Source organism: Capra hircus, chromosome 3 (genome assembly GCF_001704415.2).
Source record: "Capra hircus breed San Clemente chromosome 3, ASM170441v1, whole genome shotgun sequence".
Classification (NCBI taxonomy): Eukaryota; Metazoa; Chordata; class Mammalia; order Artiodactyla; family Bovidae; genus Capra; species Capra hircus.
The window spans coordinates 50,076,831-50,095,329 of NC_030810.1; the positions used below are offsets into that span (position 1 = coordinate 50,076,831).

At 38.0% G+C, this 18,499-nt stretch overlaps 1 protein-coding gene across 1 annotated transcript in view; it reads right to left on the bottom strand.

The window, feature by feature from the left end:
- The window catches only part of LRRIQ3 (leucine rich repeats and IQ motif containing 3), a 204,074-nt gene continuing 194,736 nt past the window's right edge, over positions 9,162–18,499 (bottom strand). The window contains exon 8 of the mRNA XM_005678463.3: positions 9,162–9,730. Coding sequence (XP_005678520.2) covers positions 9,574–9,730 — 157 coding nt within the window. The 3' untranslated portion in view covers positions 9,162–9,573. The remainder of the gene's footprint in view (positions 9,731–18,499) is intronic.

Below are 18,499 nucleotides of genomic sequence, written 5' to 3' on the forward strand. Positions count from 1 at the left end.
TTATTTTCGTTGCAATGGTGAATGGAATTGTTTCCTTAATTTCTCTTTCTATTTTCTCATTATTAGTATATAGGAATGCAAGGGATTTCTGTGTGTTGATTTTATATCCTGCAAATTTACTATATTCATTGATTAGCTCTAGTAATTTTCTGGTGTAGTCTTTAGGGTTTTCTATATAGAGGATCATGTCATCTGCAAATAGTGAGAGTTTTACTTCTTTTCCAATTTGGATTCCTTTTATTTCTTTTTCTGCTGTGATTGCTGTGGCCAAAACTTCCAAAACTATGTTGAATTGTAGTTGTGAAAGTGGGCACCCTTGTCTTATTCCTGACTTTAGGGGAAATGTTTTCAATTTTTCACCACTTAGGATAATGTTTGCTGTCGGTTTGTCATATATAGCTTTTATTATGTTGAGGTATGTTCCTTCTATTCCTGCTTTCTGGAGAGTATTTTAATCATAAATGGATTTTGAATTTTGTCAAAGGCCTTCTCTGCATCTATTGAGATAATCATATGGCTTTTATTTTTCAATTTGTTAATGTGGTGTATTATATTGATTGATTTGTGGATATTGAAGAATCCTTGCATCCCTGGGATAAAGCCCACTTGGTCATGGTGTATGATCTTTTTAATGTGTTGTTGGATTCTGATTGCTAGAATTTTGTTGAGGATTTTTGCATCTATGTTCATCAGTGATATTGGCCTGTAGTTTTCTTTTTTTGTGGCATCTTTGTCAGGTTTTGGTATTAGGGTGATGGTGGCCTCATAGAATGAGTTTGGAAGTTTACCTTCCTCTGCAATTTTCTGGAAGAGTTAGAGTAGGATAGGTGTTAGCTCTTCTCAAAATTTTTGGTTGAATTCAGCTATGAAGCTCTCTGGACCTGGGCTTTTGTTTGCTAGAAGATTTCTGCTTACAGTTTCAATTTCCATGCTTGTGATGGGTCTGTTAAGATTTTCTATTTCTTCCTGGTTCAGCTTTGGAAAGTTGCACTTTTCTAAGAATTTGTCCATTTCTTCCAAGTTGTCCATTTTATTGGCATATAATTGCTAATAGTAGTCTCTTATAATCCTTTGTATTTATGTGTTGTCTGTTGTGATCTCTCCATTTTCATTTCTAATTTTATTGATTTGACTTTTCTCCCTTTGTTTCTTGATGAGTCTGGCTAATGGTTTGTCAATTTTATTTGTCCTTTCAAAGAACCAGCTTTTGGCTTTGTTGATTTTTGCTATGGTCTCTTTTGTTTCTTTTGCATTTATTTCTGCCCTAACTTTTAAGATTTATTTCCTTCTACTAACCCTGGGGTTCTTCATTTCTTCCTTTTCTAGTTGCTTTAGGTGTAGAGTTAGGTTATTTATTTGACTTTTTTCTTGTTTCTTGAGGTATGCCTGTATTGCTATGAACTTTCCCCTTAGCACTGCTTTTACAGTGTCCCAAAGGTTTTGGGTTGTTGTGTTTTCATTTTCATTTGTTTCTATGCATATTTTGATTTCTTTTTTGATTTCTTCTGTGATTTGTTGGCTATTCAGCAGCATGTTGTTCAGTCTCCATATGTTGCAATAGTTTTTCTCCTGTAATTGAGATCTAATCTTACTGCACCTTGGTCAGAAAAGATGCTTGGAATTATTTCTTTTTTTTTTTTTGAATTTACCAAGGCTAGGTTTATGGCCCAGGATGTGATCTATCCTGGAGACGGTTCCGGTGTGCACTTGAGAAAAAGGTGAAATTCATTGTTTTGGGGTGAAATGTTCTATAGATATCAATTAGGTCTAACTGTTCTACTCTATCATTTAAAGTTTGTGTTTCATCACTTTAAATATATCCTGTCATTCCCTTCTGGCTTGTAGAGTTTCTGTTGAGAAATCAACTGATAACCTGGAAGGAGTCCCCCTATATGTTATTTGTCATTTTTCCTTATTGCCTTTAATATTTTATCTGTTTTTAATTTTTGTCAATTTGTTTTCTATGTGTCTCAGTGTGTTCCTCATTGGGTTTATCATGCCTGGGACTCTCTGTGCTTCCTGGGCTTACATATCTCCACTTCATTTACTTGTTCTGGGGGTTTATCTTGTCCTTTCCTCTGGGATATAACTTTCTGCTTTTTCATCCTGATTAACTTTCTATAACGTGGTTTTTATTTTAGCCCTGTGGGACTGTGGTTTTTCATGCTTCTGTCTGCCCTCTGATGAAGGAGGCTAACAGGCCTGTGTAAGTTTCCTGATGGTAGGGACTGGTTTTGGGAAGAACTGGGTCTTGCTCTGGTGGATAGGGCCTTGCTCAGTAAAACTTTAATTCAATTATCTGCTGATGGGTGGGGTTGCACTCTCTCCCTGGTAGTTTGTGGCCTGAGTCGACAGCCCGGGGGTGTAAGGGCTCTATGGTAGGGTTAATGACAACCTCCAAGGCATACACCAAGGAGGGCCTTCCCAGACTGCTGTTGCCAGTGCCCCACTTCCTGTGGTGGGCCTCTGCCGACGCATGCCTCCACAGGAGACTCTTCGACTTGCAGGTATTTTTGGTCCAGTCTCCTGTGGGGTCACTGCTCCCTTCCCTTGGGTCTCAGTGCACATGAGACTTTGTTCCCTCTAAGAGTGAAGTCTGTTTTCCCCAGTCCTGTAGAAGTCCTATAATTAAATCCTACTGGCCTTCAAGATCAGATTCCCTGGGGATTCCCAGTCCTTTTGTTGGATCAGCAGGCTGGCAAGCCTGACGTGGAGTTCAGAACCTTCACAACAGTGGGAAAACTTCTTTGGTGTTATTGTTCTCCAGTTTGAAGGTCACCCACACGGTGGGTATGGCATTTGATTTTATCATGATTGCACCTTTACCGTCCTGCTGCATCTTCTTGTCTTTGGACATGGGGTATCATCTGTGGTGGGTTCCCGTGTCCTCTTGTTGATGGTTATTCAACAGCTAGTTGCAATTTGATGCTCTCACAGGAGATGAGCTCACATCCTTCTCCACCATCTTGAACTGGTGTCATTAAATGGCATTTTTTAACTTCTAGAAATTGATCTGGTTCTCTTTTAGATGTTTTATTTCCCTCTTAAAATTTTCCATCTTTTAATCTATTTAAGTGATTTTCCATCTAATTTCTTTAAATATTTATGTCACTTATTTTACATAAATTTCTTGTCTAATGATTGCAACATCTGGGGCATTTGTGGCCATATCTTTCTATGTTTCATATGTCTCACAGCTTTCTTTTTTATACATAAGACAATGTGTTTAAAATAACTTGAGAGAATAGAGTACATTTTGTTTTCCCTTAAAGAGGGCAAGACATTTCAGGACCCTAAGAGTAAGGAATTGATCACGTTTGTCCAATTAGAGATTGAGTTTGATGAAGGAATCTGTGGAGGTTTTAGCAGGTTCTTGTTCTATGGCTTTGAGGGTGAAATCAACCTTATGCATATTACCAATTCCTCATTCTAGCAGGTCTTTGGAATCTAAGCATGATGGTTATAAACTGCTCTCTCTCTCTCTGCTTTCAATCATAGCCTTCCAACTTCCTGAAATACTAAAAACTCAGCAGAAGTTCCACTGGAGAAATTTAGCAAGAACTAGTTCTCTATCTGAGGGTTTTAAAGACTCTAATCCATCACATTAGCCCAAAAATCTTTGTAAATTTATAACTTATAAAACTATAAATTTTCAATTACCCCAGTAAAATCTCTCTGCCAGAGAAGCCCAAGTTTCATCCTACCATCCCAGATTTTGGCATTTCTGCTTACCTAGGAAGGGCTTCTTTTTATTAAGAATTAATTTTCTAGTTTTCTTTTCATCTACAGCTCTCTAGCTGTCAAACGGATATTACATACATGCACAATACATACATATATGGGGGGGGCAGAGAGGGACAGAGGGTGAGAGAGTCTAAGAGATATTGGTTACCCATTTTGGCTAGTTGGTATGGGAAAATATGACTTTCTATTTTACTCCTGCTATTCATGTCTAGTTTTGTAGCATTGTGTTTGGAAGATACTTGATACAATTTCTATCTTCTTGAATTTGTTGAGACAGGTTTTGTGACCGAACACATGATCTATCCTGGAGAATATTCCATATATGCTGGATAAGAATGCATATTCTTCTGTGACTCAAAGGAATGTTGTATATATGTCTGGTAGGTCCATTTTGTCTAAAATATTCAAATATAGTTTCTTATTGTGTCTTATAACTTTTCCACTGCTGTGAGTCAAGTATTAAAGTCTTCTATTATTGTACTATTGCTTATTTCTTCTTTTAGTTCTGCATTTTATACATTTAGGTCCTTCAGTGTGAGGTGAATAAATATTTAACATCATTATATCTTGTTGTGAATCGATATTTATCATTATTTAATGATTTTGTTGTCTTTTTTCACCATTTTTAGTCTACAGTATATATATATATATATCACTATTCCTGCTCTCTATGATTACCATTTGCTTATAATATCTTTTCCTATTCCTTCACTTTATCCTTAAAGCTAAAGTGAGTCTATTATTTTTTAATCCATTCAGTTATTCTATTTCTTCATTGGAGAATTTAATCCATCTACATTTAAAGTACTTATTGATAGTTAAGGTCTTACTATTGCCATTTTGTTAACTGTTCACTGTTTCACGATTTCTCTGTTCCTTTCTTCTCTTGCTGTCTTCCTTTTTGATTTGATGACTTCTTGTGGTGGTATACTTTGATCTCTTTATTTTAATCTTTTGTGTATCTACTACAGGTTTTACTTTTGTGGTTACAATGAGGTTAACATAAAATCTATTATAGTTATAATATGTTATGCTAACATGTTAACATACTAACAGCTTAACTTTGATAACATACAGAAACTATACTTACCTCTTCACTCACATTTTAGGTCATTGATATTACAAAATACATCTTTTTAATATTGTGTATCCAATAACAAATCATTGTAGTTAATAACAAATAGTCAAAATAATATGCATAAAATTTATCTGGGAACACTTTGAGTCTCTGTCTATGCTTGCCCTTGTGTGATTATGTGAAAGAACATATATCTGCATAATAGCTCCTTTCTCTTGCTTCTGTTCTGTTCATCCTTTTCACCTTCCCAGCAAATGATAGGCATTTTTAGCTTCTGTAATTACAAGGCTCACTCCTGTTAGCAGATAAATGTGCAACTTTAGGAAATATTTTCTTCAAAACACAATACAAAGGTATTGAAAAAGACATCAGGTGAATTTCAAGAGAATGAGTCATTCCTTGTGAATTCATGGAATCTCTATTGTCTTTGTACATAAGTATCACTACCATAAACTGAGTGCTTACTGTGATACACTAACATCCTAAATGCTTTGCATACTTCATCTATGAAGAAACCGAAATTTCTACTGAGCTTCAATAACTTTATGTCAAGCAATTAATAAAATGACAAAGAATTTAAGCTTAAATATTTTTTATTTCAAAGTTGGTGACCTTAAACATTGTACTCTCTTACTATACAATTTGGACTAGTGGATTGATTATCAGACAGAAAATACAAGTTTACTCTTGATTCTAAGAAATATAAAGAAGGAAAAGTTGCTAACTGACCTCTTAATTTTCTTTTAAGATGAAATGTTGCTCCTGTAATCCTTGGTGGTCACTGCTTCTGTTAAGAAATCTCTGGGAAGAAGACAAAAGAAAGCTTTTCTTCTTCTATCAGTATCTCACTACTCAAAGAAAGGGCTCAGAGTATGTCACTTCTTGGCTCCAATCCCACTTTTTTCCATCACCTATTTTGCATAAACTTCCGCTATTTCTTCCTGTTGACCTTGGCTTTGGTATAGCACTTTCCTATTTAAGCAAATTTTGTCCTGGTGTTTGTATATTAGTTTTAGTGGTGATTTATTTTGAAGTACTTCAGTATTATTACCATGTGTAAACAATTTTATTTTAATCTGTAACAATGCTTTAGAGTAGCCTTATTTATATAGGAATGTTATAAGCATTTATTTATGTGAGAAATTTGTTATGTCTAACATTTGTTTTGGGTTAGAAGAATCTAGCATTCTTGTGTATATAAGGTCTAAAAAACTGCAAGTCTAATTCTTTATGGAAAACTATCACTCATAGGCCAAATCTGACCAACTTCTTATTTTGTAAATAAGTTTTTATTGCAACACAACTATACTCATTTGTTTTTCATCTTATCTATGGTTCCCTTTGTTTTACAACATGTAATTGAGCAGTTGCAACAGATATCATATGGTCCACAAAATATTAAATATTTACTATCTTGGCTTTAGTGAAAAAGTTTGCCAAGGAACAAAATGTGTGTTCTTGTTCACCCTACCGCCATGATTTGGTCAGGACTCTGGTTCCCAACCAGAACCATCTTATGGTTCAGCCATCTTTAACATGTGTTTTCCAAGATAGCAAAAGAAGAGGAAAATCACGGAGTTTACTGCATGGTATGTACCTGGAAGGGCTGCCAATCACTTTTCCCCAGATTCCACTGATCAAAATTCAGTCTTTTGCTTCAATTAACTGAGTAAGGAGGCTGGAAAATATAGGCTAATTGTGTCCTGAAGAAACAGAAAATGGGTTTGGTGAAAAGCGAGCCTGTCTCTGCCAAAGAGATCTTGCAGATAAAGTTTTGGGGCTGGAGATCTAATAAGATGTGGTGAGGTAAGAGAAAAAAAAATTCAAAGATATGTTCAAAAATTTTAATATGGGAAACTTCAGATGGTTATGAACCTAGGGGAGGTTGGGCATATAGAAAGAAAAGCCACATTGGAAAGAGAGGGAAGCAAATAAAAAAATAAATAAATTCCACTTCAATGTATGATTTTCAAAAGATTTTAGGCCTTAAAAGCAGAAGTATTTAGCATGCATTTGGACATATAGGAGCTATATTAAATTTAAGATATAACCCAGGGACACAGAATTTTGATTCTTCAAAATATAAATAGTAAGCAGCAGTAAAAGTCATGAGATTGACTTGGGACTACACATAAATAGGAAAACAGAGCTATAGACAGAAAAAGCATTGTGTGTAATATAATACGTATCTGCATTTTTACAAAGAAATAGAAACAAAAAGATTAAAATTGTCTTTGCCTTAAAAAAGCTCACAGTTGAGTGGAAATGAAGGAAGTTAATGATTACTTGTTGTGTGATAAATGTTATGAAAGATCTGTAGTATGGAATGGGAGCATATAGGAAGGGTGACAAACATTCAGTAAATATTGAATGAATTATGTTCAAATATATGATACAAAATTCTACCATTCCTTGATAAAGGGTCTCACAGCTCTTACTTGCATAGTTGACAAATCCTCCTACAACTACACAGAAAAGATTCCTGCCTCCACTACTATACACGTATCTTTATTAAGTGCTTACTCTGTGGAATGCACTAAGTTGCTTTTTATGTTTTTTTTTTTTTCATTCAATTCATAATAACAATGCTATGTGACATGGACTATTATTTTTAATTAAGTCCCAGAAGATATGTATTGTTCTAAATACAGAACAGAAAAATGGGGTAACAAAGAGATTATCTAATTTGTTATGGAATTCTACATCTGTCATACTTTTACCACATCACAGTATCCCCCTTTGTTCTTTTTGAAGGATAATTAAAAATACCAATATGATTTGCTCTTAGCTTTCTGCAAATTAACAAGAAAACAGAGAGCTGGAGCCATGATTTAAATAGAAAGTTACGATTTTACAGAAAATTAGGGAAATGCTACTAGGAATTTTTAGCAGTCCAGCAAAGAAGCACAATGCATAACTGCTGTTGCAAAATACTTAATTTTTGGAACTTTAGCATAGATTAAGAAAATTAGAGAATTTTAAAAAAGAAACACAAACCCTGCATATATAACTGATGAGCAGTAAAGAGAAATTTTGAATGATATTGGCTCTACTGCATAAAGTGAACAATGTCATAATAATAGTGAGACATTTATTTTTCTAGATTGAAAATACTATTGAAAATCATCCAAAATTTTACATAGACTTTTCATGTATTTTTATATTGTTCTTTACATTTTAAATTCTATACCATATATTCAGTTCAGTTCAGTTCAGTTGTTCAGTCGTGTCCGACTCTTTGAGACCCCATGAATCACGGCACGCCAGGCCTCCCTGTCCATCACCAATTCCCGGAGTTTACTCAAACTTATGTCCATCGAGTTGGTGATGCCATCCAGCCATTTCATCCTCTGTCATCCCCTTCTCCTCCTGCCCCCAATCCCTCCCAGCATCAGAGCCTTTTCCAATGAGTCAATTCTTCGCCTGAGGTGGCCAAAGTATTGGAGTTTCAGCTTTAGCATCAGTCCTTCCAATGAATACCCAGGACTGATCTCCTTTAGAATGGACTGGTTGGATCTCCTTGCAGTCCAAGGGATTCTCAAGAGTCTTCCCCAACACCACAGTTCAAAAGCATCAATTCTTTGGCACTCAGCTTTCTTCACAGTCCAACACTCACACCCATACATGACTACTGGAAAAACCATAGCCTTGACTAGACAGACTTTTGTTGGCAAAGTAATGTCTCTGCTTTTCAATATGCTATCTAGGTTGCTCATAACTTTTCTTCCAAGGAGTAAGTGTCTTTTAATTTCATGGCTGCAGTCACCATCTGCAGTGATTTTGGAGCCCAAAAATATAAAGTCTGACACTGTTTCCACTGTTTCCCCATCTATTTGCTATGAAGTGATGGGACCGGATGCCATGATCTTCATTTTCTGAATGTTGAGCTTTAAGCCAACTTTTTCACTCTCTTCTTTCACTTTCATCAAGAGGCTTTTTAGTTCCTCTTCACTTTCTGCCATAAGGGTGGTGTCATCTGCATATCTGAGGTTATTGATATTTCTCCCGGCAATCTTGATATATTACATAGACTTAAAATGATTATATACCATTTCTGGATACTTTATAATCACAGTTACTTGATTATATGTGTCCTTTCTCTTAACTCTCTCCTCTGTTCCCTATATAAGTGAAGGCTAACACAACAAAAGTAAATATACAAAATCTTACAGTCTTCTAGGAAGTTATTACAAATATTTAATTTTCCTTTTCAATTTATATTTTCTGAATTCTTATAAGAACACAAGTCACCGATATAATGGTGAAACTTTTATTTTGAAAAAAGAACGTTTTAATAAAATAAACATGAAATATAATTAAATATATGAAAGCAGGCTATGAAACTGATCAATGAACACAGTGTCTCAATAAAAGTCAACAGTTGGGACCACAAAAACTATTCAAAGTTTGCCACAGAAGCTGTAAATAGATTACAAATTGCTGAACTCATAATATGAAACAATAAAAGTAATGGCTTTGCAATAATTCCTGAAATAAATTAAGTCAGCTTTCATCGTTCCCTGGGTATCTAGATATATAAGGAATCTTTAGGTGTGCCAAGTCAACTTGATTTAAGTTAAATTATGATCAAGAAGATATACATTTTAATTATTCTTTATATTTTAGAAGATATATTTACAAATCAATCTTGTGACATAGAGTACTTTTTCTTTCACAGTATTATTTCAAAGTCCTTTAACTAAACAATGGCCATAATTCAAAATGACCACAGAATGTGATCTGGCTTCAGTTCACTTTGTCATTCTATCAGGAACCTTAGTGACTAACTTCTTTTTCACAATTGCAGCTTTTGTTCTAGCATCTTGAAGTCTTTCACAAGCTTTCTCAAAGGCAATCATATCATTAACAAACTTTTCTTCATAGTGTCTTTTATGTATTTCTTGAGCCCTAAGAACAAAGGAAGGTAACAGAAGGAGATACTTTTACACAGCTAAAACCATAACAATCAATTAAACTGTAACTATAATTAGATGTCTTCAAAATAGATACATACAAATGAGAGAAAGATAAAGTTCCACTTACTGCATAAAATTTTATTATATCATTAAATAATATTCATCTTTGGCTAATATTTCTAAGTTTTCTATTAGCTGTAACTGAGAATTCTTAAAAACACTGGCTTAGATTCCCAAAGTGGCATCTAAACCAGACTCTGACATGATTTGCAGAATTTGTACTTAAGCCTCACTAAATCCAAGCTCTATCTAGGACTCTATCTGTGGACAGTACTCCACAAACTCACATGCTGAAATACTAACCCACAGTACCTTAGAATGAGACTGTATTTGGAGAAAAGTCTTTTAGAGGTGTCCTTATAAGAACATGAGGGGACATCAATGACACACACACATAAAACAAAGGTTATGTGAGGACACAGTGAGAAGGTAGCCATCTTCAAACCAAGGAGAAAGGCCTCAAGGGAAGCCAATCCTAAAAACATCTTCATCTTGGACTTCTACTCTCCACGACTTGAGAAAACAAATTTCTGTTGCTTAAATAACCGAATATGTGCTATTTTGCTATGGTAGCCCTGCTGCTGCTACTGCTGCTAAGTCACTTCAGTCGTGTCCGACTCTGTGCGTCCCCACAGACGGCAGCCCACCAGGCTCCCCCATTCCTGGGATTCTCCAGGCAAGAACACTGGAGTGAGTTGCCATTTCCTTCTCAAATGCATGAAAGTGAAAAGTAAAAGTGAAGTCACTCTTCGCGACCCCATAGACTGCAGCCTACCACGCTCCTCCACCCATGGGATTGTCCAGGCAAGAGTACTGGTGTGGGGTGCCATCAGCAGACCAATAAACTCTTACTATGTTAGAGAAATGTGAACCAGATTACGTAGGCAAACCTGAGAAATGCCATAGGCTTTAGGAGAATTATTTCATTAATATTCATTCATTCAAGAGTTATATACTATAATGTTTGCCACTATCCCTAGATGCTTGAAACAAAGATAAATAAGGTATAATTATGAGACACTTATAGAAGGTAAAGAGAAATAAAGGTATATGAATATATAAATGAAATATATATTATTATACATATATTTGTATTTAGGTATACTCAGAAATGTGGATTTGGTGAGTGGAAGAGAGGCCTAAGTCTAGAAAGTCTGCAATTTATTGACTACATGATTTTGAACATTACTTAAGTTCTCTCTACCTCATTTTCTTCATCTTTTAAAAGGGAATAATTCAACTCATAGGATTTAGTGAAGGACTAAATGAGTTAATGCATTTAAAATCCTGGTGTACCCAACAATTAATAAGGTGTTAACCATGGCCATGGTTCTCATTCAGGTCTTGGGGTCCTCTTTCCAAGATTGCTAAAGAATTCATTTCCTTTTCACTCTTCCTACATGACTCCTCTCATTTTCAAGTCAGCAATGTCGTGTCAAATCTTCCTTCTTCTTTGAGTCTCTTGACTTTCTTTTCTGCTTCTGCATTTAAAGACCCATGAGAGGGGGGTGGTCCTAAGATGGTGGAGGAATAGGACGGGGAGACCACTTTCTCCCCCACAATTCATCAAAAGAACATTTAAATGCTGAGTAAATTCCACAAAACAACTTCTGAATGCTGGCAGAGGACATCAGCCACCCAGAAAAGCAGCCCATTGTCTTTGAAAGGAGGTTGGAAAACATATAAAAGACAAAAAGAGACAAAAGAGGGAGGGATGGAGCTCCATCCCAGGAAGGGAGTCTTAAAAAGAGAGAAGTTTCCAAACACCAGGAAACACTCTCACTGCTGAGTCTGTGGCGAGGCTTGGAAGCACAGAGGGCAACATAACAGGGAGGAAAAATAAATAAATAATTAAAACCCACAGATTACGAGCCCAATGGTAACTGCCCCAGCAGAGAAGCAGCGAAGACGCCTGCACCCGCCACTAATAAGCGGGGGCTGGGTAGGGGGGCGCGGGCTGCATTGCTTAGAGTAGGGATCTGGCCTGAATGCCCCGAGGGCAATCTGAGCGAACTAACTTGGGCTAGCAAACCAGACTGTGGGATAGCTACAACACGAAAAACCCTAAGACACCGCCAGGCTGGGGCACAGAACAAAGGACTGAACATAACTAGCCGGCTGCAGACCATCCCCCTCTGGTAACAGGCAGCCAGAGCCGGAAAGGGGCAGTCGCAGCCCCAGAGAAACATTATCTACCAAACTGCAAGCAGGCTTCTTTGCTAACTAAACTTCTTGGGGTTCTAGACAGTCAACATCCGCTTGAGGTGTGCCAGTTGTACACCCAGAAAACCGAGCGGCGGGGACAGGGAAGGCAATAAGTCGCAGCGACCACACTCACCAAACACCTCATCACCTGAGCTGCTCGGACCTGGGAAGGGCACAAAACGCAGGCCCAACCAAGTCTGCGCCTCTGAGAACAACCCAAGTGCCTGAACCTGAGCGGCTTAGACCTGGGAGGTGTGTGCAGCCCAGGGCCAACCTCGGATGGTTCCCAGTGGAGCAACCTAGAGCCTGAGCAGTGTGGGCAGGGAGGGCACACGCACTGTGAGTGGGGGCAGGCCCAGTGTGGCTGAGGCACTGCGAGCACACGCCAACGTTATTTCTTTGCAGCGTCCCTCTCTCCCCACAGTGCGCCTGAACAAGTGAGCCTAAAACAAGTGTCCACCACCACCCCCTTTGTGTCAGGGCGGAAATGAGACACTGAAGAGACCAGCAAACAGAAGAAGCTAAAACAGAAGGAACTGCCTTGGAAGGGACAGGTGCAATAGATTAAAACCCTGTTGTTAGTACGACTACATAGGAAGGGGCCTATAGATCTTGAGAAATATAAGCCGGACCAAGGAACTATCCAAAAATGAACTGACCCCACAATACCCACAACAACACCAGAGAAAGTCCTAGATATAGTTTTACTATTTTTATGATCATTCTTTTTTTTTTAATTTTTAAAATTTTTAAGTCCTCTATTACTCCTTTAATTTTCACTTTTATAACCTATTATTACTTTGCAAAAAAACAAAGACCCTATTTTTTAAAGCAAACTTCATATATATATATATATATATTATAACTTTTGTGACTTTTTTTCTTCTTTTCTCTAATATTGTATTTTTGAAATTCCAAACTCTACTCTAGATTTTTAATCTTTGCTTTTTGGTATTTGTTATCAATTTTGTACCTTTAAGAACCCAATCTTCAGTACCCATTTTTACTTGGGAACGAGATTACTGGCTTGACTGCTCTCTCCCCCTTTTGACTCTCCTTTTTCTCCACCAGGTTGCCTCTGTCTCCACCCTACCCCCTCTCTTCTTTACCCAACTCTGTGAATCTCTGTGTGTTCCAGAAGGTGGAGAACACTTCGGGAACTGATTACTGGCTGGATCTGTCTCTCTCCTTTTGATTCCCCGCTTTTATCCTCCTGGCCACCTCTGTCTCCTTCCTCCCTCTTCTCCTCTCTGTATAACTCCATGAACATCTCTGAGTGGTCCAGTTGCGGGGTGCACAAAAGGAAGTGATTACTGGCTAGCTTACTCTCTCCTCTATTGATTCCACCTCATCTTATTCGGGTCACCTCTAGCTCCCTCCTCCCTATTCTCTTCTCCATGTAACTCTGTGAAGCTCTCTGGGTGTCCCTCACTGTGGAGAAACTTTTCATCTTTAACCTAGATGTTTTATCAACGGTGCTGTATAGAAGGAGAAGTCTTGAGACTACTGTAAAAATAAGACTGAAAACTAGAAGCAGGAGGCTAAAGTCCAAATCCTGAGAACACCAGAGAACTCCTGACTCCAGGGAACATTAATTGACAGGAGCTCATCAAACGCCTCCACACCTACACTGAAACCAAGCACCACCCAAGGGCCAACAAGTTCCAGAGCAAGACATATCACACAAATTCTCCAGCAACACAGGAACACAGCCCTGAGCTCCAATATACAGGCTGCCCAAAGTTACACCAAAACCATTGACATCTCATAACCCATTACTGGACACTTCATTGCACTCCAGAGAGAAGAAATCCAGCTCCACCCACCAGAATAGCGACACAAGCTTTCCTAACCAAGAAATCTTGACAAGCCACCTGTAAAACCCCACCCACAGCAAGGAAACTTCACAATAAAGACAACTCCACAAACTGCCAGAATAGAGAAAGGCCACCCCAAACTCAGCAATATAAACAAGATGAAGAGACAGAGGAATACCCAGCAGGTAAAGGAACAGGATAAATGCCCACCAAACCAAACAAAAGAGGAGGAGATAGGGAATCTACCTGATAAAGAATTCCAAATAATGACAGTGAAAATGATCTAAAATCTTGAAATCAAAATGGAATCACAGATAAATAGCCTGGAGACAAGGATTGAGAAGATGCAAGAAAGGTTTAACAAGGACCTGGAAGAAATAAATGAGTCAATATATAATGAATAATGCAATAAATGAGATCAAAAACACTCTGGAGGCAACAAATAGTAGAAGATAGGATCTCATATGCTAGTAAAGTAATGCTCAAAATTCTCCAAGCCAGGCTTCAGCAATACATGAACCGTGAACTCCCTGATGTTCAAGCAGGTTTTAGAAAAGTCAGAGGAACCAGAGATCAAATTGCCAACATCCACTGGATCATCAAAACAGCAAGAGAGTTCCAGAAAAACATCTATTTCTGCTTTACTGACTATGCCAAAGCCTTTGACTGTGTGGATCACAATAAACTGTGGAAAATTCTGAAAGAGATGGGAATACCAGACCACCTGACCTGCCTCTTGAGAAATCTGTATGCAGGTCAGGAAGCAACAGTTAGAACTGGACATGGAACAACAGACTGATTCCAAATAGGAAAAGGAGTACGTCAAGGCTGTATATTGTCACCCTGGTTATTTAACTTCTATGCAGAGTTCATCATGAGAAACGCTGGACTGGAAGAAACACAAGCTGGAATCAAGATTGCTGGGAGAAATATCAATAACCTCAGATATGCAGATGACACCACCCTTATGGCAGAAAGTGAAGAGGAGCTAAAAAGCCTCTTGATGAAAGTGAAAGAGGGGAGTGAAAAAGTTGGCTTAAAGCTTAACATTCAGAAAACGAAGATCATGGCATCTGGTCCCATCACTGCATGGGAAATAGATGGGGAAACAGTGGAAACAGTGTCAGACTTTATATTTTTGGGCTCCAAAATCACTGCAGATGGTGACTGCAGCCATGAAATTAAAAGACACTTACTCCTTGGAAGAAAAGTTATGACCAACCTAGATAGTATATTCAAAAGCAGAGATATTACTTTGCTGACTAAGGTCCATCTAGTCAAGGCTATGGTTTTTCCTGTGGTCATGTATGGATATGAGAATTGGACTGTAAAGAAGGCTGAGCACCGAAGAATTGATGCTTTTGAACTATGGTGTTGGAGAAGACTCTTGTGAGTCCCTTGGACTGCAAGGGGATCCAACCAATCCGTTCTGAAGGAGATCAGCCCTGGGATTTCTTTGGAAGGAATGATGCTAAAGCTGAAGCTCCAGTACTTTGGCCACCTCATGCGAAGATTTGACTCATTGGAAAAGACTCTGATGCTGGCAGGGATTGGGGGCAGGAGGAGAAGGAGACGACCCAGGATGAGATGGCTGGATGGCATCACCGATGGACGTGAGTCTGAGTGAACTCCGGGAGATGGTGATGGACAGGGAGGCCTGGTGTGCTGCGATCCATGGGGTCGCAAAGAGTCAGACACGATAGTGACTGAACTGAACTGAACTGAGGATTAGTGAAGTAGAAGATAGAATGGTAGAAATGAATCAATCAGAGAGGAAAAAATAAAAATGAATTAAAAGATATGATGACAGTCTCAGAGACCTCCAGGACAGTGTTCAATGCCCCAACATTCAAATCATAGGAGTCCCAGAAGAAGAAGACAAAATGAAAGACCATGAGAAAATACTTGAGGAGATAATAGTTGAAAACTTTCCTAAAATGGGGAAGGAAATAATCACCCAAGTCCAAGAAATCCAGAGAGTCCCAAACAAGATAAACCCAAGGCAAAACACCTCAAGACATATAGTAATCAAATTAACAAAGATCAAACACAAAGAACAAATACTAAAAGCAGCGGGGGGGGGGGGGGGGGGGAATAACACACAAGGGGATTCCCATTAGGATAACAGCTGATCTTTCAACAGAAACTCCTCAGGCCAGGAGGGAATGGCAGGACATAGTTAAAGTGATAAAAGAAAATAACCTACAGCCCAGAGGATCTCATTCAAATATGAAGGAGAAATCAAAAGCTTTACAGACAAGCAAAAGCTGAGAGAATTCAGCACCATCAAACCAGCTCTCCAAAAAATGCTAAAGAATCTTCTCTAGACAGGAAACACAAAAAGGGTGTATAAACTTGAACCCAAAACAATGAAGTAAATGGCAATAGGATCATACTTATCAATAATTGCCTTAAACATAAATGGGTTGAATGCCACAACCAAAAGACAAAGACTGGCTGAATGGATACAAAAACAAGACCCCTATATATGTTGTCTACAAGAGACCCACCTCACAACAAGGGACACATACAGACTGAAAGTGAAGGGCTGGAAAAAGATATTCCATGCAAATAGAGACCAAAAGAAAGCAGGAGTAGCAATACTCATATCAGATAAAATAGACTTTAAAACAAAGGCTGTGAAAAGAGACAAAGACAGATACTACATAATGATCAAAGGATCAATCCAAGAAGAAGATATAACAATTATAAATATATATGCACCCAACATAGGAGCACCGCAATATGTAAGACAAATGCTAACAAGTATGAAAGGGGAAATCAACAATAACACAATAATAGTGGGAGGCTTTAATACCCCACTCACACCTATGGATAGATCAACTAAACAGAAAATTAACAAGGAAACACAAACTTTAAATGATACAATAGACCAGTTAGACCTAATTGATACCTATAGAACATTTCACCCCAAAACAATGAATTTCACCTTTTTCTCAAGTGCACAGGGAACCTTCTCCAGGATAGATCACATCCTGGGCCATAAATCTAGACTTGGTAAATTCAAAAAAGTTGAAATCATTCCAAGCATCTTTTCTGACCACAATGCAGTAAGATTAGATCTCAATTACAGGAGAAAAACTATTAAAAATTCCAACCTATGGAGGCTGAACAATACGCTGCTGACTAACCAATAAATCACAGAAGAAATCAAAAAAGAAATCAAAATATGCATAGAAACGAATGAAGATGAAAACCCAACAACCCAAAACCTGTGGGAGACTGTATAACAGTGCTAAGGGGAAAGTTCATAGCAATACATGCATACCTCAAGAAACAAGAAAAAATAACCTAAAGAACCTAAGTTACGGTGTATCTGCCTTGATGTCTTTGGAATTCTTCATACTTATGTGGATTCCCTTTGTACATGTAATTAGATTTTCTTCTGTCAATCTGTCTTATGCTATTTTAATTGCCAGCCAAAAGGAACTAATGGGGAAAGAGGAAATTCCATCTCTAACCCCAACAGTGGACATCCTCCGTGGCTCAGATGGTAAAGAATTTGCCTGCAATGCAGGAGACCTGGGTTGAGAAGATCCCCTGGAGAAGAGGATAGCTACCCACTCCCGTATCTTATCCTATTCATAGTCCTAAGGATCAGGGTATGGTATCTTCTTGTGGGCCATAATTCTGCCTAGCACAGAGGTCTTGCATTACTCATTTCAAGACTAAGAGCAAAAACAGAGGCATTATTAACAGCAAAATAGGAACCTAATCTTGAGACAGTAGAAAATGAAATGATAAATATAGGATATGTAGAATCTTATGGGCTTCCCAGGTGGTGCCAGTGGTAAAGAACCTGCTTGCTAATGCAGGCGACTTAAGAGATGTGGGTTTGATCCCTGGGTTGGAAAGATCCCCTGGTGGAGGGCATGGCAACCCATTCCATTATTCTTGCCTGGAGAATCCTGTGGACAGAGGAGCCAGGTGGGCTACAGTCCATAGGGTTGCAGAGTTGTGATACAACTGAAGTGACTTAGCACGCATGCACACAGAATTTTATAAATAGTGCAAGAGAAGTGAAACAAATTCAAGCTTGAAGGACTAAAATTCCTTTGGGATAAAGTGAATGACTTGCTGTGGAGGAAAGGTCAGAGGTGGCATTTGCATAGGAAGCTCTATAGCTGATGAAGTTGAAATCTTTTGTAGGTAATGAGAGAAAAAGCAAGCACTTGAGAGAACTGCTAAAGCTGGATGCCACAGAATTAAAATCAGCATAAATTTACAAATCACTGATGCCTTCCAGCCATTTTTACCTGAATACAAAAAATGAAGAAACATAATTGGACTGTTCCAATGTACAGGCTGAGGTGGTTAGCATGGTAGAGGCAATGAAAGGAACAGACTTCACAGACACTGGATGAAATGGGAAAAATAATTCAATCTAAGATTCCAGGAAGCTACATTAGAAAGTCTATAAAAAGGGTTATTTGAGGGATGAGTGTCATAATATATTTGAAGAATACATGTGGGGAAAGGAAAGGAAAAAAAGAATTGAAAATATAAAAGATTTTAGTCATAAATAAATATACAGGGATTTAAAATTTAAGAGGTGGGGCACTTCCAAGAGATAAGGGGTCACTTGTATGATTGTGGAAATGAGTTAAAAGGCTGTTGGGATTCAATAATGTTTAGGTTAGGCAATTAAGAGAATTGTT